At 40.5% G+C, this 24721-nt stretch overlaps 3 protein-coding genes and 1 non-coding gene across 4 annotated transcripts; 1 reads left to right on the top strand and 3 right to left on the bottom strand.

The window, feature by feature from the left end:
* Positions 1-11833: 11833 nt before the first annotated feature.
* On the bottom strand, positions 11834-12422 carry LOC127756767 (uncharacterized). Its single transcript, XM_052282140.1, has 2 exons — positions 12368-12422; positions 11834-12201 (listed from the first exon to the last, which is right to left on the bottom strand). The coding sequence occupies exons 1-2, from the start codon at positions 12420-12422 to the stop codon at positions 11834-11836; spliced, it is 423 nt and encodes a 140-aa protein (XP_052138100.1).
* A 5497-nt stretch (positions 12423-17919) lies between these two features.
* LOC127756656 (uncharacterized) lies at positions 17920-18464 on the bottom strand. Its single transcript, XM_052282013.1, has 2 exons — positions 18401-18464; positions 17920-18236 (listed from the first exon to the last, which is right to left on the bottom strand). The coding sequence occupies exons 1-2, from the start codon at positions 18462-18464 to the stop codon at positions 17920-17922; spliced, it is 381 nt and encodes a 126-aa protein (XP_052137973.1).
* A 4397-nt stretch (positions 18465-22861) lies between these two features.
* Positions 22862-24454, bottom strand: LOC127756304 (uncharacterized). Its single transcript, XM_052281677.1, has one exon. It carries the CDS (start codon positions 24452-24454, stop codon positions 22862-22864), a length of 1593 nt encoding a protein of 530 aa, XP_052137637.1.
* LOC127758256 (small nucleolar RNA R71) lies at positions 23982-24088 on the top strand. The gene has a single exon (XR_008013680.1). It is a non-coding gene; the product is annotated as a small nucleolar RNA R71 (small nucleolar RNA).
* Positions 24455-24721: the final 267 nt, after the last annotated feature.

Raw genomic sequence — 24721 nt, 5'->3', positions numbered from 1 at the left:
ACCAGCAAATATGGAAAGCTGTAAATTTGCCTGTAACGGTCCCATTTCTAGGGGAAAATTACTTCTTTGTTATTAAAACTTCCATGTTCATTGGCAATTGTGTTTTTGTCAGTGTTTTATGATGGATCCGAAAAGATAATATTTTCCATCCAAAACATAATTGTTGCTTATTTCGGCGGTTTTTAACTGACATATTTTTTCATGATGAGTGGCAAAAATTTAGTACACCTCAAATTAATCTGTGCATGGAAATCAACTCCTTCCAGAATTACCTGTATGTAAGCATATATTAATTCACGCATCATTGGCATTTATTAATTAATTGAGTAAATTTTTTTTGCGTGGAAGAGAGAATGTATTATTTGATAAAACTGACGAGGATTACAATATGAGCAGAGCTGTTCATAGGAAGTGAGAGTCCAGGTGCAAAATCGCAGCCTCAACACTTCTCTTTACTAAGTCGTACATGAGGAAATAACTTAATCTTGTAAGTATCTGAATGAAAAACCAGGCTAAGAATTTCCACGATTGTCTCTCTGAAGAAAGGGAGTAGAGAATGGCGTGTGCCGGTGTGGGTGGCGGTGGTTATACATAAAAACAATACTGTTCAATGTCGATCTAACATCCATATGGAGACCTGCAGACAATCCAACGACTCAGGAAAAAAAGATGATATAGTACAATATGGTGTAAACTTTATAGCAATAACTCCTCTAGTGGGTACCAACTATTTAAGAAGGGATCTGTGACATGATGTATAGTCAGTCTCTAAAGATGGAGGACGAAAACTGACTTCATGCACAGTTTTAGCCGTGATAATGAATGCCAATAGGCGATTGCATCTACGGAAGCACACTGCGGTTGGTACTTATTGATGATTGCCTCATGAAAACGTGAGGGGAGATGCGTGTCCTTTCGTTTTTGTGAGATGAATGGATGTGTTAAAACTTTTGATCCCTCTATGTAAGGTTCCTGATTGTTCACAGATTTAATTGCTGATTTCTCCTTAATTTGGGATTTCTCAAGTTTATTTTTTTAATTTTTTTTTGCTATTAGCCCTAAAAAATTATTTATGTTGCATATAGGTTATAGTAGTATGGATATAGGAAATAATAAAAGATGGGAGACCATCCGATTCATCCGTACAATATAACGAATCCCAAACTGGGGGGCTGAGCGAGCACCTCCTTAACTACTCTATAGTATTAACTCCCTAACTACTCTATAGTATTAGTTAACACCCACTTAACACTAATGACGAGTAATTAGGGAAGATTCTCAAGATTTTTTTTTCGGGAGATTTTTTTACTAACAGATTGAAAATTTTTAAGTCAGATTTTAAAAATTTTGATTTAATATTTAGATTTTAAAGTCAAATTTTGAAAACTTTCAACTCATATTCGAAAACTTTCAAGTCCAGATTTGAAAGTTTTGAAAACTTTCAACTTGAGATTTGAAAACTTTCAACTCAGATTTGAAAACTTTCAATTCGAGATTCGAAAACTTTCAGGTCCAGATTTAAAATTTTGAAAACTTTCAACTTGAGATTTGAAAATTTTCAACTCGATTCAAAAACTTTCAAGTCTAGATTTGAAAATTTTGAAAACTTTCAACTTGGGATTTGAAAACTTTCAACTCGAGATTTGAAATTTTTCATGTCCAAATTTAAAAATTTTAAAGTTAATATTTAAAAATTACTAGTAAACTAATCACTAGTAAAAATAGGAAACTAATCTATCCGTACAACAGGAATAACAAACAGCGAAAAAAAAGAAGAAAAAACGGCGGCATAAAAAAAAAGAAAAAAAGAGAGAAGTGCAAGCGCGTGCGTGCATGGGCCTTAGTGGGCCGGCATGCGCGCTGGCAAAGCGTACGCGAGAATTAGCCTTTCCACCCAAACTGCTAACGTGTGATTTCTCTCTAGCGCGGGCCCACATGAATCCCTCGAGTAGCACAAACCTATGCTAGCTAGGTCTAGATGGGCCACTCGTTCGAGTTAGATACTGGATTTTCTCTAGGCCTGTTTATTTGGGCCTATTATAACGTATAGGAAATTAAAGCAAGTCAATTAGGTTGGGCGATCAAAGGTGAGAATGATAGTTTGGTATTCCATAAAAACTGGTATAGTACTCCATCCTTCCCTAATTGTTTGACACCGTTGAGTTTTCTAAACATGTTTGACTGTTTGTCTTATTCAAAAACTTTTGTGAAATATGTAAAACTATGTATATACATAAAAGTATATTTAACAATGAATCAAATAATAGGAAAATAATTAATAATTACTTACATTTTTTGAATAAGACAAATGGTCAAACATGTTTAAAAAAAGTCAACGGCGTCAAACATTTAGGGATGAAGGGAGTAGTATTTACCAGGAATCCTATTCGGCACATATGCACCTGCAGGCACATTGTTTCGGCCCATTGCAGGCACATTGTTTCGGCCCATTGGGCTCATAAGCCTAAATGCCTGAAAGTCTGAGAGGTGGAAAGACTAGTGAACAAAGGTTCCACATCATCTTCTCTCGTCCAGATGTCTCTATCCGTTCCTGTTCACAACACTCAATGAATGCGTTGGCGACCGAAAAATCGTCCCCATCCACTTCCCGCCTTCCCTTCCCCATCTTATTGGTGTCGGAATTCCCCATTCCCATCTCCACTTCTAGCCACCCACCATCCCTCTCTATCTCCTTTTTCTCCAACCATGGGCTTAAATTCCAGTACTAGGGTCAGCCATGTTGGCATCAGCCACTGCTCCAACTACAAGGACTCCACTGTATCTATCCCCGCCATTGCTACACACTGCATCTGCCTTGTGTGCCGAATGCCGACCTCCCCCAAGCATGAGGAGACTTCAGTGGGGGACATGAAGCACCCAACGATTGAGTCTAGGAGAAGAGGATTTTGGGTATTTAGATAAAAGTTTTAGATTTTCATTGAATTGGTTTTCAAACATTTCATATTTGAATTAAAAGTTTTTTTTTATTTGTGATGAAAGTTTGATATCTTCAATTGAAAGTCTTCTTTTCTTATTTGAGATGAAAATTTTGTTTTCTGATGATGAAAGTTTGTGATTTTGATATAAGAGTTTTAGGATCAAATTGAAAGTTTTGTGATATGGGATGAAAGTTCTTGGCCTATGCGGGTTGTTCGATGACATACCCATAAACACCCCCACATCCCTGCCCCCAATTTCTCTCGCACAATCCTGGCCGTGGCCAGTCCAATTTAAGTGATGGTGTGGTGCCAAGTACATCGACGATTGGCAGGAAGGCATGTAGGCCATGCTGCGCAATCGAGGCGACGCCGGAGTCCACGAGATGCGTTGGTTCATTACTTTAATTGTATCGCTCCTCTCCCGCTCGATGTTTTCTCTCTTGAGTCCTGACGACGCGTTGACGCCTGGCTGACCGCAAGTCCGCGTCTCTGCGATGAGCGATGGCGCTTTGGCTAAAACCAAATTTTTGCTAATAGAATTTTTTATTAAAATCAATTTTGTAACGACCTGAAAATCAAAGCGTTACAAAAGCTATTAACATATCAAGTGAAACAATCAGGAATGAAATCATTAGTTGATTTCATTAAATTTGGTGAAATAATGACATGATGATATAGTATATAGAGATCACTCACTCATCCTGGATATGGTTTGATTCCATGTGCCACACAAGCCATCAAATGATCCTCTTTTCATCAATTATTCAGTAGCTATAATTAGATTCAGCTCAACACTTACATCATCCTTCATCAATCCATCAAACCATCACTACATCCATCCAATTAGAAACATCCATGAATTGACTGCAATCCTCGCGCGAATGTTCCCTAGGGTTTTCAAATGTTCCCTAGAGCCCAAATTAGAACCCAAGGGGATAATAAGTTCCCTAGAGCCGAAACTAAAACCCAAGAGAACTGAGATTATCCCTAGAGTTTTTGCTTGCTCCTAGGGAAACTAGTATAGCTGGCACTGGATGGAGAACCACGGTGGCAAGGCCCACTTACTTTTTCAGAAACCAACCACGTGGAAATGATGCACTAGCTAGTTTCTCCCGCCTTGTGAATCCAATATTTGGGTTGTGCGCACTATTCTCTTTCCATTGAAAAGTAATAAAGTACCCCAAGCTGTTCTTCTTCCTTCAACATGTTCTTTCATCTCTTCCTCCCCAAATCAACTAAACCAACTCCCTCTCCAGTCTCCACCACCAAATCTACCCTCAAATAGTAGAGATCGACAGGAGCTTGGACCTTCGAGGGTGTTTGCAGCAGCACTCCTGAAGGCCGTGGTGGGCGTGGGCTTGCGGCTGAGAGGCGGCGCCGGGACAGGGGTGAATCAAGGCCACGGCGACCAGTGCAGCCTAGTGTTGTCGAGCTGCTCTCTAGTTAGCAAAGGTACTCGAGCAGAGAATTAATTTAATCATCGAGATCACCTTGTCAATCGTACGTGTCCTAAACCTTGTTAATCATCGGGTGACAGAAAAATGAAAACACAGCAAAATTGGGAGATGGCGTTCAGAGGGAAAGCGGGTGTGAGTGACGCAAAGGTTGACGTCACCTCTCCGCCATTGGTGCGCTTGTGTCGAGAGGTTTGCGACCCGAGCCCTGGTAGTGCGGAGTGTGTAGAAGCCCAGCACTGTAGTTTTGGGCTCAAGCCAACTAGCTATGGCGATTGGCCTAGGATTGGAGTCACACGGCGTCGATCTGGCTGGTCGCTTAGGGATCTCATCCCTAAACCGATCCAGGAGATCCAGCCACCAGCTGCGCGGGTGTGGATTCCTCAGGGGCGTGCTCTCCTTGCATACCTAGGGTTTCCTGCAAGCAAGGCGGAAATCGCTAGGTTTGGGCGAGGAGCGAGGCGGATCTGGAGAGTTCCAGAAAAAAAAGTAGATCGGCGTTCGTTCGCAGAGGTAGTTCGTGGGGAAGTCATGGATCGGAGGCCACCTTTCCAGAGGGGTGAACAATGGAATGTCAACAAAAAAGGGCTCTCGAAGAGGGATCAGGTAGCTGGGAGGAGCGTAGAGGATGGGAGCGGGAGGAGGATGAGTTGCGCGGGAAGCTGCTCCAGAATCCGCGTCGTCCTGAGGGGAGGTGTAAGCAGGAGGATCGCCGAGAGCTGGGGCGAAACTGGCAAGGAGATTGGGGGAAACAACATCAAGGGGATGTTTGTGAGGTGCCAGAAACTAGGCGTTCTGATAATACCAGGAGAGAAGTGGGTGCTGAAGGTGCAAAATCCATGGAGCTGGCTCGTGAGGAGATCAAGTGTTTCAACTGCGGTGAGTTCGGCCACCACCAAGTAAGATGTTCCAAACCTCCCCTATGCTATGCTTGCAAAAGTTCTGGGCACATCTCATCTAACTGTCCAATGTATGGAGGAGGTGGGGGGAATAAGGTAGAAGTAAGCTTTAAGGGTTATGGGGTTAATGAGCAGGGTTTTTTACAGCATGAAACTTGTTGTTCCTGAGGGAGGGATTAAGAAGAAATGTAGAGGGATTTTGACTGTGATCAGGGGAAAAGGATCTGTGGCTAGAATTGAGACTGAACTGAATCATTTGTTCAAAGGTTTGAAATGGGATTGGAAAGTTAAACAAATTACTGACAGTGATTTTCTGGTTGACTTTCCAAATGAAGAAGCGAGAAGTAAGATGACCTTGGTTAAATGCTTTGATTTTTATAAGTTCCCTATTAAAGCAAGTGTATCTGAATCCAAAATGACAGACAATGCTGTTGATGAATTGTATTTTCTTTGGGTTAAGATGTATGGGTTGCCAGATTTTGCTCGTTCTGAAGCAGCAATTAGGGTTGTGTCTGACTTGGTTGGTGAGCTAGAAGAGATTGAGGAGAAATCAATTAACAAGGGGGAGTTTGTGAGAATGAAGATTGGTTGCCTTGACCCTTTTGCTATCAATTGCTCAGTTGTTTTGTACATTAATGGTGTGGGGTATAAGATTAGGTGGGAAGTGGAAAGGGACTCTCTTAAAGGTTTTGATATGATACCACCTGCTGATGATGATGATGAGGGAGGTGATGACTCAGACAAAAAGGAGAAAGATACAGAGAAGAAGGATGAGGGGGGAGATATAGACCTGGCAAAAAAAGATGAGGGAGATAAGTCTGGGTCTCTCAAGTTGACCCAATCTGCCCCTCCTATGTCCAGATCTGGCAAAGGGGTTTCTCTTTTAAACAATACTGGGGATAAAAAAGGTGAAGCAAGTGCTATCAAAGTCAAAATGACTGTTGCAGAAGAAAAAGCTATGGTGGTTTGGCATCCTGAGGTTGACTCTCAGCCTGAGATTTTGGATCCTGAGTCTCAAGGGGATTTGAGCAGTCTGGAGGAGTTGATGGACATAGATTTGCAGAAAAGGTTGGAAAATCCAGTTCTAGAAGATGAAACTGGAGAAAAATGTGAGATCCCAACAGATTCTGATATTGAGAAGATGAGAGCAGAAGAAGAGGAGTTAGAAGAGGATTGTCAGGACCAGCAACATTATCAGAAGGTTGATACCTTTCAAAAGGTGGAAAAGAAGAACAAGAAGGGAGCGGTGCCAGCTAGGAGGGAGGGCCTTAGGGTCAGGGATAAGGATGTTCCTGTGCAGCTCAAGGCTGAACTGAGGAAGTCCATGGTGAACCTTAATCCAGGTATTTCCAATTCTTATGCCATTTTCAATTCTGTTGATAAAAGTACTTTGATAAATATTGCTGTTGCTAGTAATGTTGTGCTGGGACAGAATGAGGATGAAATAGGGATGAATTTAGATGCAATTTGTGCTAGGGAAAAAACTCAAGCTGTTTTGTTTGAGGCAGAGAAAAAGAAAAAAGAGTTGGAGCAGAGAAAGAAAGAGGAGGAAGAGATGGTTAAGAAAAGTGAGGAGATTGTACATCACACTACAGAAGAAGGGGGTTCTGGAGATGAGATAGCTGAAAATGGGTTTTACTGAAAATGGGTTTTCCAGTGAAGATGACTCTGTTTATGAGGGGGCTGGAAGTAAAGGGAAAAGAAGAATCAGGAAGGGTTCTGGGCTGAAGAACAAGGGGGGTGTTGGGAAAAGAAAATCAAAATCATGAAAATATTATTCTGGAATTTAAGAGGATTGGGTGCGCCTGGAAGGAAAAAGAAACTTAGGGAACTCATTTTCGACCACAGATTGGATGTAGTTTGCTTACAGGAAACTATCAAGCAGAGTTTCTCTGAGGGGGAGCTCAAGACTCTGGGGGTAGATTTGTTCAATTGGCGATATGTGGGTGCTGTTGGGCATTCTGGTGGTATTTTAACTGGGATTAGGGATTTGGCTTTTGAAATCATTGATTGGCAACAAGGGGTGTACTACTTGTGTGTGACAGTAAAGAATAAGAAAGATGGTTTTACTTGGGATGTGATCAACATTTATGGACCTGCTCAGCAAAGGAATAGGGATAACTTTCTGGGGGAATTGGGGGACATGTTACACCAGAGAGTGTACCCTGTAATTGTTGGGGGTGATTTCAACATGTACATGTTTCACCATGAGAAATCCAATGGCATTTTAGATTTTAAGAGAATGGAAGCTTTTAACAACTTTGTTAACGAACACTGTCTCCAGGAATTGTACAGATCTAGGGGGAAGTTTTCCTGGACAAACAATCAAGTCTGTCCCATTAGAGTAGTTTTGGATAGGGTTTTTGTCTCTGCCAATTGGGAACACAAGTTTCCACTGGCTTTTGTTTTTTCTTTGTTGAGGGTGGGTTCAGATCACTGTCCCCTGTTGGTAGATACTAGAGATGAGGATAGGGTGATCAACAGCAACTTTAGATTTGAGATGGGTTGGTTCCAAAATCAGGGTTTCAAGGAGTTGTTAATCTCAGTTTGGCCCACTAGGTATCAAAAGGAGGTGCTGGATTTTTGGCACTTCTTAATGCCATTCTTGAGAAGGTGGCTTAGAGGGTGGAGTGGTAACATGAGAAGCCTTCAGAGAAAGAAGAAGAAAGATTTAGAACAAAAGCTAACTTCACTTGATCAAAGAGCAGATGAAAGGGACCTTTTTGAATCTGAATGGAAGGAGAGGTATGAATTGGAGAAAGAGTTAGAGAACATTTACATCCAGGAGGAAATCTGGTGGCAAAGGAGAGGGGGTGAAAAATGGATCTTACAGGGGGATTCCAATACTTCCTTTTTCCATATGGCTGCTAATGGGAGGAAAAGAAAAAGCCATATTTTCTCCCTTCAGCAGGGGGATAACATGATTACTGAGCAAGACCAGATTAAACAGCACATTTATGAGTACTATAAGGCTTTGTTTGGCAGGGAGACATAGAGAGAGGTACACTTACAGGATGATGTTTGGACAAATAAGTTGAGTTTGTCAGATGAGGAGCGGTCACACAGCATCAGACCTTTTACTTTGTTAGAAATAGATGATGTGATCAAAACAATGAAGTCCAATACTGCTCCTGGTCCTGATGGATTCCCTGTGGGATTTTATAAACATATGTGGCCTCAGTACAGGGATCTGGTTAAGGAAATTCTTGATGATCTGCATAAGGGTGTGCTAGATATAGATAGGGTTAACTATGGGGTAATTTTTCTTTTGCCAAAGATTAAGGATGCAAATACTATTAATCAATACAGACCCATTTGCTTGCAAAATGTTATCCTAAAGATTCTGACTAAAGCTGTGACTCAGAGAATGACAGAGGTGGCTGATAAAGTGATTAGTTGGTCCCAGACTGCCTTTATCCCTGGAAGAAACATCCTAGATGGATGTGTGATTCTGCATGAAGTAATGCATTTAGTGCATACTAGGGGGGATGCTGGAATTATTTTTAAGATAGATTTTGAAAAGGCTTATGATAGGGTGAGATGGGAATTTCTGTATGAAGTGATGAGGAAAAAGAACTTTGATCCATTGATGATTGGTTGGATTAAAAAGATAACAGAGGGGGGGAAGGTGAGCATCAACATAAATGGTGAACAGGGTTATTCTTTCAAGACCTTTAGGGGGTTAAGGCAGGGTGATCCTTTGTCCCCTATCTTGTTTAATCTAGTAGGTGATGCCCTGGCAGTTATCATGGACAAAGCAAAAGAGAGTGGAGTCTTGGAGGGTTTGGTTCCTGACTTGGTAGAAGGAGCGATTACTCATCTTCAGTATGCCGATGATACCATCTTATTTGTGAAGGCTGGGGATCACAATGTGCTAGTGCTGAAATTCCTGCTTTTCTGTTTTGAAGAAATGTCGGGGATGAAAATTAACTATCAAAAGAGTGAAATGTATGGGTTTGGTATGGATGAAGAGGAGGAGCTGAAATTTGCAGATATGTTGAATTGTAAAGTAGGCAAATTACTTGTTACCTACCTAGGGTTTCCTATGCATACAGGGAAACTTATTTTGAGGGATTTTGCTTGTGTTACCCAGAAAGTAGAAAAAAGATTACAATCCTGGAAAAGTGGTTATCTCACTTATGGGGGGAGGGGGATAAAAATCAACTCTTGTCTGTCTAGTATTCCAATGTATACCATGGGGTTTTATTGGTTACCTGAGAAATGGATACTGCTAGGAGCAATTTTTATTGGCAAGGCCTGAGTGACAAGAAAAAATACCATATGATTAAGTGGGAGGCCCTCTGCAGACCTAAGGATTATGGTGGAATGGGGTTTTTAGACACAAGGATCATGAATATTTGTCTTTTGAGTAAATGGATCATCAAGTTAGAAAATGATTCTGCAGATAAGTGCATAGAGATTCTCAGAAAGAAGTATTTGAACAATGCTAGTTTCTTTAGCAGTTCTGCTATGGAAGGCTCTCAATTTTGGAAAGGGCTGCTTCATTGCAAGACTTGGGTTGAAAGACTTGTGGAGAAACAGGTTCATAAGGGAAATCATGTATTTTTCTGGAAAGATGTGTGGTGTGGTGATATTCCTCTCAAAATTAGGTTCCCTGACCTTTTTGAGATCAGCTACCAGCAAGGGGCTCTTGTGAGTGAAGTGTTCAATGGGAGAGACTGGGATCTAGAATTTAGAAGAAATCTGAACTCTCAGAGATAAACTGAACTTGCCCAATTGAAGCAACTCATTCAGGGGGTTTGTTTGGATAAAAGAGATGACCAAATTGTTTGGCCTCATAATAAGAAAAAAGTCTTTTCTACTAAATCTATGTATAGGATCTTGACTTTTGGGGGTATAAGGGATGCAGACTTATGGGAGATTTGGAAATGCAAGCTCCCTCTCAAGATCAAGCATTTCCTTTTTCTGGTTGGGAAAGGGAGGTTACCTTGTGCTAAACAACTAGTTTAGAGGAACTGGAAGGGGGGTGATAAATTCTATAAATTGTGTGGTAATGTTGAAACTACCAGCCATGTTCTCTTCTGTTGCCCTTTGGCAGTTTTTGTTTGGTGTGTTATCAAAGAGGCCCTGAATATTCAGTTTCATCCTGCCAATTTCTGGGATTGGGTTAGGGTTTGGGATAAAAGGAAAGAACATAGACTCTGGATTTTCCTGTTAGGGCGTGTCTGTTGGGTTCTCTGGATAATTAGGAATGATTGGGTGTTTGAAAATAATTTGGTTTCCTCTCCTTTGCAAACTGTTTACAAAGCTTTGTCTTTTGCACAGAAATGGGGCATTCTGCTAGGAAAGGAGGAACAAGCAGTGCTGGGAGATTGGTGTGAGGCAATCTTGAAGAAGCTTAATCATCTTAGAATTAGAGATTTGCTTGCATCCCTGTAGTTCCAATTTTAGCCCAGTGGGTGCGGTTTGATGTTGATGGCTATCTGATGTTTTTGCTGTGCCGAATGTCTGTAAGCTGGAATTCCCAGCCAGTTTAGTTTCCTTAAGCTGTTTTTTTTCCTGTAAAAGACTCTGTTTGGTGTTTTGGGCTTTCTCCAAAAGCCGGGTCAATATATTTGATTTGATTTAAAAAAAAAGGTACTCGAGCAGATATTTAATTTCCTGTGCATATTTTGAAGTTTTGATTTTTTTTTTTTGTGGATTCGGTGCTTGATGCAGATTGGTAAGGCCGAGAAGTCAAGAACTTGAGCTACGCTTGCAAAACTTGATAAATTAATGAATCATATTACTGCGGTTAGTAATCAAAGCTAGAAATCATGTGCTTATTATATTGAACAAATAGAGAATCCCACGTATGTAGCTGCAGATTTCCATAATTACTTATTTTCTTCAACCTTCCTACTCATTTTGCAGCTTGATGACTTCTGGAAGTGCTATTACGTACCATTTGCATTGGATACAACTACTGCAGAAGGCTATATTTGTCTTTTATTATGTCTTTTGAGAGAGCCAAGGCACGATCTATTAAGTGTTCGTCAATTTTCAACTCTGGATGTACTCTCCCTCTGCGTGTGTGTTTTTTTCTTTTGTTTTTCTATGGGCAACTCTGCATGTACTCCCAATTTTTACTGTTGAGATTAACTTTGTAATGCAGTATATTTATATATTATATATTGTTCAAGCAAGTTACAAAAATATGATTGGAATGCTTACTGGCTTGTTTGCAAAAGAAATAAAATAAACAAATAAAACTCATCAACGATTAATCAAGAGCTAAATTAATCTGCATTAATTTCTAAATGAACTACTCCAATAAAAATGTTCCCTAGGGTGCTGTACCACTTTCCACGTTGGATTTTTTTCTATTCAGGTGGCATTCAATCCCTACCTTTTGAAACACGTGGAAAGTTTCTTTCCTCAGAGTAGTACGAAGAAAACCCAAGGGAACCAGTTAGTTCATGTAGAATGCTTCCCTAGGGGCAATTCCCTAGGGTTCACTCTAGGGAAACCCGATCCCTAAAGTTTTTTGGCTGTTCCTAGAGTTTTTGGCCCCAGGGATACCTGTAAATTCTAGTAGCTCCTACCGGTATTTAGAGACAGTCATACTGACGACATCCATCCTGAACACGGTGCTCCACGCGTAGAAGAAGGTGACGCTCGACCCGTTGTTCGGGATCGCCTCGCCGTCGCCAACGAGGTAGTAGCCCTTCTCCTCCCCGCCGGCAATGCGCCGGAACAGCCTCGGCTCCACCGGGACGGCGCTCCGGAACCTTGGCGCCGCCACGACGACGCTGCTCACCTCGCAGCAGCACCGGTTCGTCACCGTCACCCTGAACGTGTACAGCGTGTGTTCGCCACCGCAGACGACGACCTCGCCGTGATCGTTCTCCACCAGCTGCTGGTCGACGACGACGTAGTCGTTCATGCAGCGCAAGCACACGCAGTTGCCTGGTAATCCGTATACAAAGACATGCATGCACGATGCATCCATTGTAAATTTGTGATGAGAAGAAGTAGAACGGTAATGTGAGGATTTGATTTCTTGATTGCTAGAAGAGAGGGACATTGTGAATTTGTGATGAGAAGATAATTATTGGTTTTGATGATTGATTACCTTTGGCGATCATGAGGCAGAGGAGGGCAAGGAGAGGCTTCGATTTCGGTTCCATGGTTTTTGTTTGCAGTCGCAGTGTTTGTGGTTGGATTTCCAGGGGATTGGGCTTTATTTGTAGAGTGTAGTGATGATGGTGACATTGTTGTCTCGGAATAATGTCAGAGACCAGGAAATTTGGAAAGCTGTACTCCCATTTCTAGGGAAAAAAAAAGTTCTTGGTAAAAACTTAACAGTTCAATGTTTGTGCTTTTCTACGGGTAAAATATATTTTTCACAAAGTGTGCTGCCCATTCTTGTGGTATGGAAAATTTTGCCTTTATTTTTATTTTATCTGTGGCTATCCATTTAGCTTTGGTTGTTTTTTAATATTAAGAATTTCAAGCAGTGATTTGTAAAATTTACAATTAGAATGGTTCGGGTGACAGATTTACTATCACAACCACTTAAAAGTTGTACATATTCTGTAATGTCAACTTCTATTTATGATGGTGCTTTAAAGAGAAATTTGATTAGCACCAATGTATAATTGTCACCTAGTTAGGCGGTTTTAGCTGGCAATTTTGGTGAAGATGGGGGTAAGACTTAATATACATCTCTACTTAACCCGTATGAAGATCAATTCCTTCTATAACTGCTTACATTGAAACATATCATTCCTGGACTAGCTACCAGAAATCAAGTGCGCATCGTAACCACTAGTACCTGATGACAGGAACAAATATTGTCCTATGTTACAACTGCATTGTTGAGATGACCTATACATAGCTCAAAGGCTCATGCATGTTTCCTTGAATTGTAAATTGACATTCTCTGCCAATGACAAATGGTCGGAGCAAATCAGGGTTAACTCTGTACTCTATAAAACTTCAGCGGTTCAGCCTACTCCTTTGTCTTCCGTGTTCAGCTAACAAGGCTCTTGCTCTCGCATGCAAGGAATTGGAAACCTTGTGGATCTATCTGTCGTATCTGAAAATCATGAAAATCATGTACCCTCTTAATAAAGCATTTTTTTCCACCTGGCTGATAATGTTAATTAACTTGGGTTTAGGATGTGTTCTTGGCGTATCACTATGCAAAACCATTTTTTAAGACACATCGGTTTCATCTATTATATACTAAAAGTCTATTAAAAGTTGTACATATTCCATAATGCCAACTTCTATTTATGATGGTGCTTTAAAGAGAAATTTGATTAGCACCAATATATAATTGTCACACCTAGTTGGGCGGTTTTAGCTGGCAATTTTGGTGAAGATGGGGGTAAGACTTAGAGAGAATCTATTTTATACTACTGAGTTTGTTTGAGTTCAACGATCTACCATCGACATGGTTTCTTTCTATAATATACTGGCGACTTTATCGATTGTTCTACAATACACCATCGGGCTGGGCCTTCTTTTTAAAAATATCCAAAATACCCTTAGAGACATACAAGATTAACAATTGATTTATCTTATCAGAAGTTTCAAAAAAATATGAAAATTTTTATGTGGCCTCCTTACATAACATGAAAGTTTGTATACAAGTTTTAATTTTTTTTGGCTGTATTTAGTTTTTAGAAAAAAATATTTTTTATGTGGTATATGAGAGAGAATTTTTTATTGCAGTCAAGAGGAGCTTGACGCTTATGTGGCAGGAGAAGTGAAGAGCCAACTTAAGCCTCGGAGTCCTGAAAAGAAGATACCTATTGACTCGAGCGTGAAGTTCTTCCAGGGAATTTTCACCGCAAACAAGGAGGCCTTAAAGCTATCGGACTATGACCGAACACTTAGGAAAGCCTATTACAAGAAGTCCAAACCAGTTCCTTAGCTTGGAGAACAGCCAAACCAAGAGGTCGAGCCGTTGGTGACCGGCGAAGATTTTGGCATAACGGATTTCATTTCGGACACCGGTCTAACTGTGGATCAGTTGGTTGGAGCCGCACCAATCCCAAAAGCGGAAGTGGCATACAAATTTGAACTCGGTAAACCGCTTGTCAGGCCTGAGCAGCTGTAGTCCCTACCGACACAAATGTACAAGTTCCATGAACGGTACATGGAAATGAGCGCCAATGGTAGAGAGGTGTTCGGAGCGAGGATTAGAAACTCCGACTTCTTGCAAGGAGAAGATGTTCTATGGATCCATTTCAAGGATGTCTTCGATCTGTACCATCTGGACGCCCTCGACGTCTCTCTTCTGAGCGCATGGATTTTGTAAGTATCTTTGAGTTCGATTTGTTTCGTTCAATAATTAGCTCCTGGCATATATGAAAACAATAATAATTTCCTTTCATCGTTGTAGAATGGAGATTCAAAGGGCCCGACGGCGGGGGGTTTACGATACTGGGTTCATCGACCCTCGGAAAATCAACACCGAAATGATCGACAAGTACGAGAAAGACACAGAGGACAATCTCGTCCATCTCCTAACACAGTAGCATTTCAAGACGTTCATACTACCGCCGTACAACACAGAGTGAGTTTTTATTGTCGTTCAGACAAATTTCATTTCCATCAATATAACATGTACATTCTGTTATTTATCTCATCTCACGCATATTCCAGATTCCATTGGGTCCTGTTATTTTTCGACTTGGACGCATGCAGAGTCACTGTGTACGACTCAATGAAAAAAGAGAAGGTTTTTGACCAGGTCTTCCAACTGATAGACAGGTAATATAATGCCATCTATTCCAAAGTGGCAGGACTCTGTTGCTATTATGTTGATCTCGAGTAATAATTAATTAATCATAGCTTGCAACTGCACATGTAGGGCTTGGGATCGGTTCCGTCAATTGGTCCGCGGGACTTGGAAAGAAAAACTTGGACGGAGGTTTCATTTTCTAGTGAGTACATGCATGATCTAAAATTATATTGAATTGAATCTCTAATTAAAGTTAATATAAAGAGTATATTAAATCTCTCATCGTTTCTCATGTAGTGTGCAAAGCATGACCAGGGAACTAACTTATGCAGCTACTACGTATGCGAGTATGCCCACTGCCTATCAAACCAAATATACATCCCACGAGAGCTCGATGTACGTATACATAAACCATTCAAAATTTCATTGCGTATCGATTTGTTAAGTTGTTTATTAATTTCATATATTGATATGTCATTATTTTTCGAATGATAGCGTATTCACATGAGGGAAAATCTCCCACACAAGGATTTTATCACGGCTGTTCAAGAACAACTGATGGGGTTCATCAACGAAGAAGTCCTTAATCCCGATGGTGAATTCTACTACGACGGATCGACAATTCATAACGTCGGTCCTTCCTCTTCTGACATAACGCCGGCGTCGAAGTCGTAGCTATAGCTAGCGATCAAATGAATTGTACTATACATGCATGTATATATATTTATATATGTACGTACATTTACTTTAGTGTTAATATATATTTTGGTAACATATATGCACATAAAATGTTAAGTGCTTTAAATTATAAATATGTGTGTAATATATGTATTTATACATATACACATATGCACATATATATATATATATGTATTCTATATATGTGCATAATATATATATATATATATATATTACAATGCATATATATTATGCATATATATGTATTGTAAACATGCATATATATATATATGGCAATATATCCTATGCACACAGGCCCTCACGTGTACACACGTGCACACCAACTAAAAAATGTCATCAAAAAATCTAGAAAAAATCATACACATACTTTCAATTGTATTACACCTAGGGTTAAAATCTTAACGTCAAATTCATTATATTTTAGCCGTAACAAAAAAAACAAAAAATCTGACAGTTTTAAGGTTGCAATTTTGTCAGAATTTTATCTTTTTTGTTATTCTCTATGTAGAATGAATTTGAAGATGCGACTTTGCACGTAGATGTAATACTATTGAAAGTATATGTATGAATTTTCCTAGAATTTTTTGTGATAATTTTTAGTTGGTGTACACGGTGTGTACATGTGAGGGCCTGTGTGCATAGGATACGCTCCCTATATATATATATATATATATATATATATATATATATAATCAACCATGCAGCAAACTGGGCCATGCAAATAAAAAAAAATGGCACACCGATCTTTAGTCCCGGTTAGTAACACCAACCGGGTCTAAAGATGGATCAACCGGCTACGTGACTGACCGATCTTTAGTCCCGGTTCGTGTTACCGGTTGGACAACCGGGACTAAAGGGGGTTACGAACCAGGACTACAAACGGTTTCTCCACAGTGTATCAGTATGTTATGTAGTGTATGGAAGAGGATATATATAAAATCAACAATAAAAAGTATTTTATATAGCATATATCAGATAATTTATATTTTTTTGTAAAAAATAGAAATGTAAAAAACTTGAAACTTCTATATAAATTTCCATATTGTGTAAGGATGGCACATAAAAGTTTTCATATTTTTTTAACTTCTAAAGAGATAAATCAATGGTTAGCCTTGTATGTTCATAAGGATATTTTGGGTATTTTTGAAAAGAAGGCCCAGCCCAATGGTGTATTGTAGAATAATTGATAAAGTCGTTGGTATATTATAGAAAACGACAATTTCGATTGTAAATCATTGAACTCGAACAAACTCAGTGGTATAGAATAGATTTTTTTGTAAGACTTAATGCACATCTATACTTAACACGTATGAAGATCAATTCCTTCTTTAATTATATTGCTTATATTGAAACATGTCATTCCTGGACTAGCTACCAGAAATAAAAGTGTGCTCCTATGCCTTTTAAATCGGTAGAACCATTATTTCTAACAAGTGTTTATTTATGGTACATGACATTCCAATAATATTACTGTGCAATGATATTTCGTCGTTATTATATTCCTACTAGGTTGCGTGGAGCCTCTCATCCACTCTACATGAAATGTTCATAGATAGATCGCCTCTCAAAATATATCAATCATATTAGGCTATATAAACCCATGCACTTCGTGTAGCTTAATGTCCCACCCAATTCATCCTTTAACATATTATGATAATATATTATATAATTAAACAAATGAAAACACCTTAATTTTTATTTTACACTTACTTTTACTTTCGTTCGTTGACATGTTTTCTAAAGAAAATAAATCTACCTTCTTTTTAAATGATGAAGAAGATTATAAATAATTGCTTATAGATATTACTTATATTTGATATAATATAAATCTAATAGGTTAAAATATTATTAAAGAATTAATTAATGCTGACAAAAAAAATTTATGGAGAAATCATGGCAGATATTCTCCTGTTAATATATCTTTTTTATAAATAAATCAAACTTTGCGTACGATGGGTATGCGCGAGCTACCTTCCTAGTTGATATATAATACTGGTAGTATAATACTACCATTAACGACTATAGTAAAGTACTCAACTAGATGACTTCATTTTTCCTATAAAATTAAATAAGTTAATCAAATATACAATTCTATATTTTCAGTGGTCATACACCAATTAATCCTTAATTTATTAATCCAATCATTATACAACTTCACCAGCGATATCAATAACAATTTTATATTTCCTACAATATTTTTGTGACAAAGGAAATGCATGTCTTAAATCAGCTTAGCATTCAACCTGCACGCTAGCCGGAGTGATCTCGAAGTAGTGACTCCAGGCATATTCAAACATGACAGAATTGGTACTCGCAATCTGCTGTCCATCACCGACGACATAACTTGTGTCCCCAGCCTTTCGGAATAGCTTGGGGTCAACGGGGATGGAGCTCGTGAAGCCATTGGCTTGGACGATGACGGCCTTCACCGTGCAAATGCACCTGTTCTCCACCGTCACCCGGAATACCGTGTCGAGCGTGCCGACCTTCTTCCCGGTGTTGATCTGCTGGACGTCGATGCTTGATGGCCCGCATGGTTGCGACTCCCCTGAGACGAAGATGATATTAATTAGAAAATAATGATTTGTTTTAGTGAAGATGATATTAACTAATTAGAATCATTTGGAGCAATATTATGGATATACATAAGTGCTTTGTTAGCAAGATAGTGCGACTGATGAAACGTGTATGAAATGATTGATTTGTTCTTACCTTGAGAAAGCATGAGGGACACAACGACTGCAATGAGAAACATTAAATTCGTCTGTGTGTGCATGGTGACTTCGGATCACTTCTCCTATCTTTAACTCTACTCTAATTCTTAAATAAAAAGGTCAAATTGTTGTATGCATGGGATGTGTTGGAGTTCCTCATTGAGGATCACATGTATTTATACGATGAAAGCGTGCCTATAGAAACTATGGTGGCGAGTAATTCATCTATGTATCTATCTAAAGTCTGTTTGACTATCTTTCATCCATCCTATCTATCTATCTATCTATCTATCAGTTTATTCCTTTCTGTTGATTCATCTATAATATTTGTCTATCTACCTACCTGATTATCGACCTAGCATATTCTATCTATCTATCTATCTAAGTATAGTCTACATATCGATCTATCTATGTTTCTTGCATTCTATCTACCTATATATTGGTATTTCTTAACGACATTACTAGAAATATAATTCCCAACAATGGCGCAAAAATACTCCGGGTATATTATGGTTACAGAGTTTATCCGCAAGCGCACGGATATACCATTATAACATTTCACTCGAGAGTATTCCAAGGGTATCGTATTTGTTTAATCCCGTGGGAAGATTATAGTAGAGAGAACTGTACTAATAATTTATATGTTACTTGTAATAATCATAGTCTAAGCAGTGGTTAATATAATTCAAAGGGTAGGATGACACACAAGCATAGGACTTCTCATTCTCATATTAAATTATCTAAGCTAAGTGGAAAGAAAATAGAAAAGAATCTATTCCTATTCTTCTTTTTATTAATAAGGAGAGGGCATGGCTACATTATTTTCTCTTCCCCCATTTTTTTATATCATGCTCATACAAGCATAACTTTATTATTTTCATAACCATGCCTTTCCCTCCTCCTTCTCTCTCTTTTTTTTAGAAAGGATTTTATTTTAAGGAGAAGAAAGCACATAAAAGCATGGAGAATTTATTTTGGTGGAAGTATGGAAATGGAATGGATAACTGCTAGCTCCCAGTATAGGAGTTTAGCATGTGCATATATGTGGGTGTATGATCTTGATCATAGAGCATGAGAAGTATCTACAAAAGTCACAAGAATTTGACAAAGTTCAATGGAATGGCAAGTAACCAAAATGTATATGGTTTAATCTTTATGGAATATTTTTGGCTCTGGTAGGAATTTATATCAAATGAGGAACTTCATAAATTTATCATTTTGAAAAAAGAAAACATCCGGAATTCAAGTCAAGCTTAGGACAAGATCATAGCAACTCTTATTTACTATCTCATATCTCGCAACAACTAAGACTCAGATTAGCAAATGCAGCTCATTTACCCTAGGTTCCCAGATAATTGTTGGCTACTCATATTTAATTTTTGAGAGAGCACTTACCTATGAACCCATATATCAGAGATATAAAACAGAACAACTATTCATCATTTCATCAAAGAGAACTAGTTTGTCTTACCTAGCATAATAAAATCTAACCTATCTTTTTGGTATTTTCTATTTTGCAAATTTTTATGTTGTTTTCTAATTTATAGAATGCAATTCAAAAGAGAAATATGCAATGTGATACAAGTTACCTTAGAGATCTCCCCCCCCCAAGCTTGGCTTTCGCTCAGGGTCCTTGGTAAGGATTGAACCCCTAGAAGCAGAAGTACGCTTGAAGGTTGTCATGCTGTTGCTGCATCAGGTTATTGATGTTGGTGAACTGAGCATCAGCACTCTGTTGCCATTCTTGCATTTGCGCTATGTGTTCCTCGAGGTTGTGTTGGATCTCTCCTGTCTGCATATCAAGGGTATCCATTCTCCTGGTGATTTCACCCAAGTCCCAACGAGAGGAACTCGAGCGCCATTCAATGGGAGATGGAGGCATACCACTTGATCTGGGGGACTGATTGCTCATGCCTCCCCACTGTATGTCATGAGGCGCCCGCCATCGGTTCTCACTGGCACTCTCCCATCTCGAGACTCGATGCTGTGGCGTGGAGCTTGGGTCCATCCGGGCGCATCCCCAGTTGGCTTCCATCCTGCCTCATACATCTGCACAAGTCTTGAGGATAATGACCCTTCTCGTTCATTTCTTGCTATGTTTCGTGTCTCCCTGTATGTTCCACCTGCATGAGATTCTTCTATGGTCTGCAGGGGAATGGTTAGTTCATGACAGTTGTACAAATGATATCCCGCGTTAGGTAACGGGATTTCATTCGTACAACCCGGGAAAAAGTATATAAAGATCCATCTATTCCATGTTTAAGAATGTGCCCTTGCACTAGATAATTCTCATCGATACAGGGACGAGCGGCTGAGATATAATCAATTTGATCATTGTTAATGACCCCTAGTCCCTTTGCTATGCGAGTAATCAAGGAAGTGCACTCAACAGGAGAAGAAAACCTTATACTCTCTAACCATTGCCTTATCATACATTTCACAGGAGCAACTTTAATTTTCCTAACCATGGCAAACATGATAATCAATTCATCATCTCTAATAGGTCTAAGATCACCTCTAGGAAACAGAGTTATAGCAATCCATTTGTGCATAAGCCTATGTGCAGGATTATGGATATCATTCGTCCTAGGTATCTTGAAAATTGGAGCACTAGAAATGTCTTCCCAAAATCTGTTTTTCTCGAACCCGGAAATTTCTTTCCGAAGATCGATTTTACAAGAATCGTGAAAACCAAGAAGTGTACTTAATCCTTTCCATGAAAGTGTATACTCAGCATGAAAAAAGCGAAAGGAAATTCCATCTTCTATTTCTTTCAAAGTGCACAAAAATTGCAAAGTAAGCAAACGAGAACCAGGCTCATCTACCACAGCAAATCTCTGCCAACCAACAGCTTTCCAAATAGCACGAAAGTCAGTATCCATACCTATATTTTTCAGCAGCTCCAGAGAGTATTCTCGCGTGTGAGCATACTCTCGGTCCGTCAGCATGTAGTAGGGTTGTTTTTCCTGATCACCGACAAGGTCAAGGTCGGCGTCGCTCAAGAGACGTTGTGGAACGTCAGCATCTTCCATCGAGACGTCGGAGGATGAACGAGCGGGACTCTTCATGATGACTTGATGGAGAGCCGGGTCCCTTCTTGAACAGACGAGACAGCTGCCTCCTCATTCTGTACAAAGGAGCAAGAACGGACTAAATCGGCGGGGGTTAGAACAGCAAAAGTTTCACCCGCCAGTTAGTTTCACCAAAGCAACTTGTGTCTATGCAACTAAGTTTTTGAATTTGAGGGAAACTATCAAAGCTTGAATGAATTTTGAGAGCAAAACTTAGAGAGGGAATGAAAATGTGTTGAAATGGGGGGAATTCCCACTCACAGCTGGCCGGCTTATATAGGGCAACCACAACGGTCAGAAATGACATGTGGGCCCCATTAGTCGTTACCCTGCCAAGAGTGGTAGGTAACCGTTGCCTAGCCGGTTCAGCCGAACCAGGGGTTCGGCCGAACCCCTGGTGGGCCCAACCAGCCCCACTTTTGGCTGTTAGATTACAACGGTCAGTGTGGTCGTGGCACAACAAATTTTCAACGAAAATTTTATTTTTGTTTGCTTTGAAAAATTCATTTGAAAGGATTCCCTCAAAATTCAATTCTTAATGCAAATTTTGAAATTCAAACATGCATTGATGCAAAAATTCAAATTGATGGAAATAAATATGCTGATACATACCAATTTATCTGTTGACGAAGGTCGTGTCATTTTTGGGTCCGACGTGCAAGATCATTCCTCCTTTTAGTTTAGCTCACGGAATTTCCACCCGTCTCTGGAGGTGGTGGAGCGGGCGTCTTTGGCTTTTTCTTCCACACCTTCTTTGGTTTTGGTGCGGGAGACAGCTTCTTCTAAGCTGGTTTCTCTAGCTTCTTAGCCAGTGTATTGGGTTTTACCGGCGTCTTCGAATAACGGTTCCTGGGAATCGTTGTTTCTTTCTCCATAAATTCTACATGAATTTTACCAGGCTGTACGTCTTGGGTGGCTCCACTTCGACCACTTGAATATTTCTGCGGGTTTGGCACGTATTTGATCCGGACCATGCAGCATTGTTCGGTTCTCGGCTGAAACTCAAACTTCTCTTCTTTCCCGTTGATATGGAAATAGATACTCCCCGTTCCCACATCAATGTTGGCTTGTGCGGTGCTAAGAAACGGACGCCCCAGAATGAGTGGCGTCTCCTTTTCAGTGTCCATGTTGAGCACCACGAAATTAACCGGGATGAAGAAATCCCGTATCGTGACCGGCACATCCTCCGCTATCCTAGTTGGGTAACGGACCAATGAATTGGTCAACTACAGGTGCATCGGTGTTGATGCCAACACCGTGAAGTTGAGCTTGTCGAAGATATCTATGGGCACGACGCTTACGCTTGCTCCTAAGTCACAGAGGGCTTGGTAGAATTGCTATCTCCCGATCGAGCAGGTGATCGTGGGACACCCCGGATCCTTCTTCTTTTACGGGAGCTTGTGGAGTATGACATTGCAGCACTGCTCCGTCAGCTTGACCACCTTAGTTGTCGGGAGCGGTCTTTTGTTGTCGAGGATATCCTTGAGGTAACGCGCGTATGTTGGCACTTGCATAGCATCCAACAATGGCACGTTGATATGGATCTTTTGGATTAGTTCAACAAAACGAGCGAACTGCTCGTCCACTGACGGTTTCCTGCTTCTTTGAGGAAATGGTAGCAACCTGGTATCGCAGTACTCCTGTGGCACAGTCTTCTTTGGCTGAACCTCTTCGTTAGCCGTGTTATCAGATGGTGCTCCTCTTGTAATACTGCTAGTCCCTGCATGGTTAGGATATGGCGGATCACGAGTGGACTTACCTCCCTTCGTTGTGATCGCCTTTACATTTTCTACGGAGGATTCGAGCTGCCCCGGAATCCTCCCATACTCATTTGCAGGTACTAAAGCAGCTAATTGAGCTAGCTGTGTTTCAATCATCTTATTCAAGCTTAGCTGGTTTTGGAATGCAGAAGCGAAGCCATCTAGCTTAACATTTATATTCTCTAAGACCTTGTCATTATCAGGTAGCTTTTTGCTAAGAGCATTAGTGGTTTTAGCTTGCGCAAAGACGAGATCTTTGAAGGAGGGTTGGTTAGAAAAATTACTGTTGTTGTTACCTCCTTGGTAATATGGGCGTGGCTGGTTCCACCCCTGACCTCCTTGTGGATGATACTCGTTGTTGTTGTTGTTGCCCATGTACATCGCCTCTTCGCAGGTTTCCGGACAGTCATTCCCAGAGCGACTCGTGCTGCTGCAGACCTCACACGTGACGTGTGAGTCCAAGACCTTGATGGTGCCTTGTGGCCTCTTGTCGTGGTCGTCCAAGTGTTTCATGAGGAGGTCCAGCTTGGCAGCAAGCATCTCCATCTCCTTGACGGTGTGCATGCCTCGTTGACGGGTTTGGAGTCGTTCCTCGCTCCAACCCTTATTGGAGACCATTTTCTCTATCAAGTCGACAGCTCCCCGAACCATCTTAGAGAAAAATGCTCCTCCAGCTGCTGCGTCTAGGCGGTCGCGAGACGTGGGAGTGAGTCCGCTATAGAAGTTATGCAGGATAAACCAGCCGTCCATCCCATGATGAGGACAGGCGGCCACATATTCCTGAAGTCGTTTCCACGCCTCAGGAATGGACTCATCCCTCGTCTGCTGGAAACTCGAAATTCTCCCACGAAGGGCGTTGGTTTTGCCCATCGGGAAGAATTTTGATAAGAATGCCGTAGAGCATTTGTCCCAAGTGTTGATCATAATACGGTTGGCATAAAACCACTGCTTTGCTTTCCCAAGGAGGGAAAACGGAAACAGCCGCAGCCTGACGGTGTCAGGACTGACTCCCTTTATAGTGTATGTGCTGCAGATCTTCAGGAACTGTTGCAGGTGAGCATTGGCATCCTCGTTAGGCTTGCCGCAGAACATGCTAGCCTGCGCCATCATGATGAGGCTGGACTTTAGATCGAAATCCACGTCTCCCATGTTGATTTGCGGCCCAAAGGCCACTTTGTCAGCAAATGGAGCAGCGAATTCACAAAGTGTCTTCTCAGCCATAGTCATGAAAGTTGGTGGCGCTGGTATGGCTAGTTTCTTTGTCAGGAGAGTTTTCTGAGGAGCGACGACTCGCGGCTTGACGCTCCGAAAGAAAGCTTTTGGATTTTCCTTGAAGTTTTCCGGCATGTTGAAACCAGTCATGCACTACCCTGTTTCCACAACAAAAGTGAAAACAACCAAGGTTAGCCTGCAAAGGACAGTGATGACATAGAGGTACATATAAAGTATTAGTACTGGTAATCTCTTTTATAAATCTTCCCCGGCAAC

The sequence above is a fragment of the Oryza glaberrima genome, chromosome 12, assembly GCF_000147395.1.
Source record: "Oryza glaberrima chromosome 12, OglaRS2, whole genome shotgun sequence".
Classification (NCBI taxonomy): Eukaryota; Viridiplantae; Streptophyta; class Magnoliopsida; order Poales; family Poaceae; genus Oryza; species Oryza glaberrima.
The sequence above is the reverse complement of the archived record's forward strand: the minus strand, read 5'-3'. Positions and strand labels throughout refer to the sequence as shown.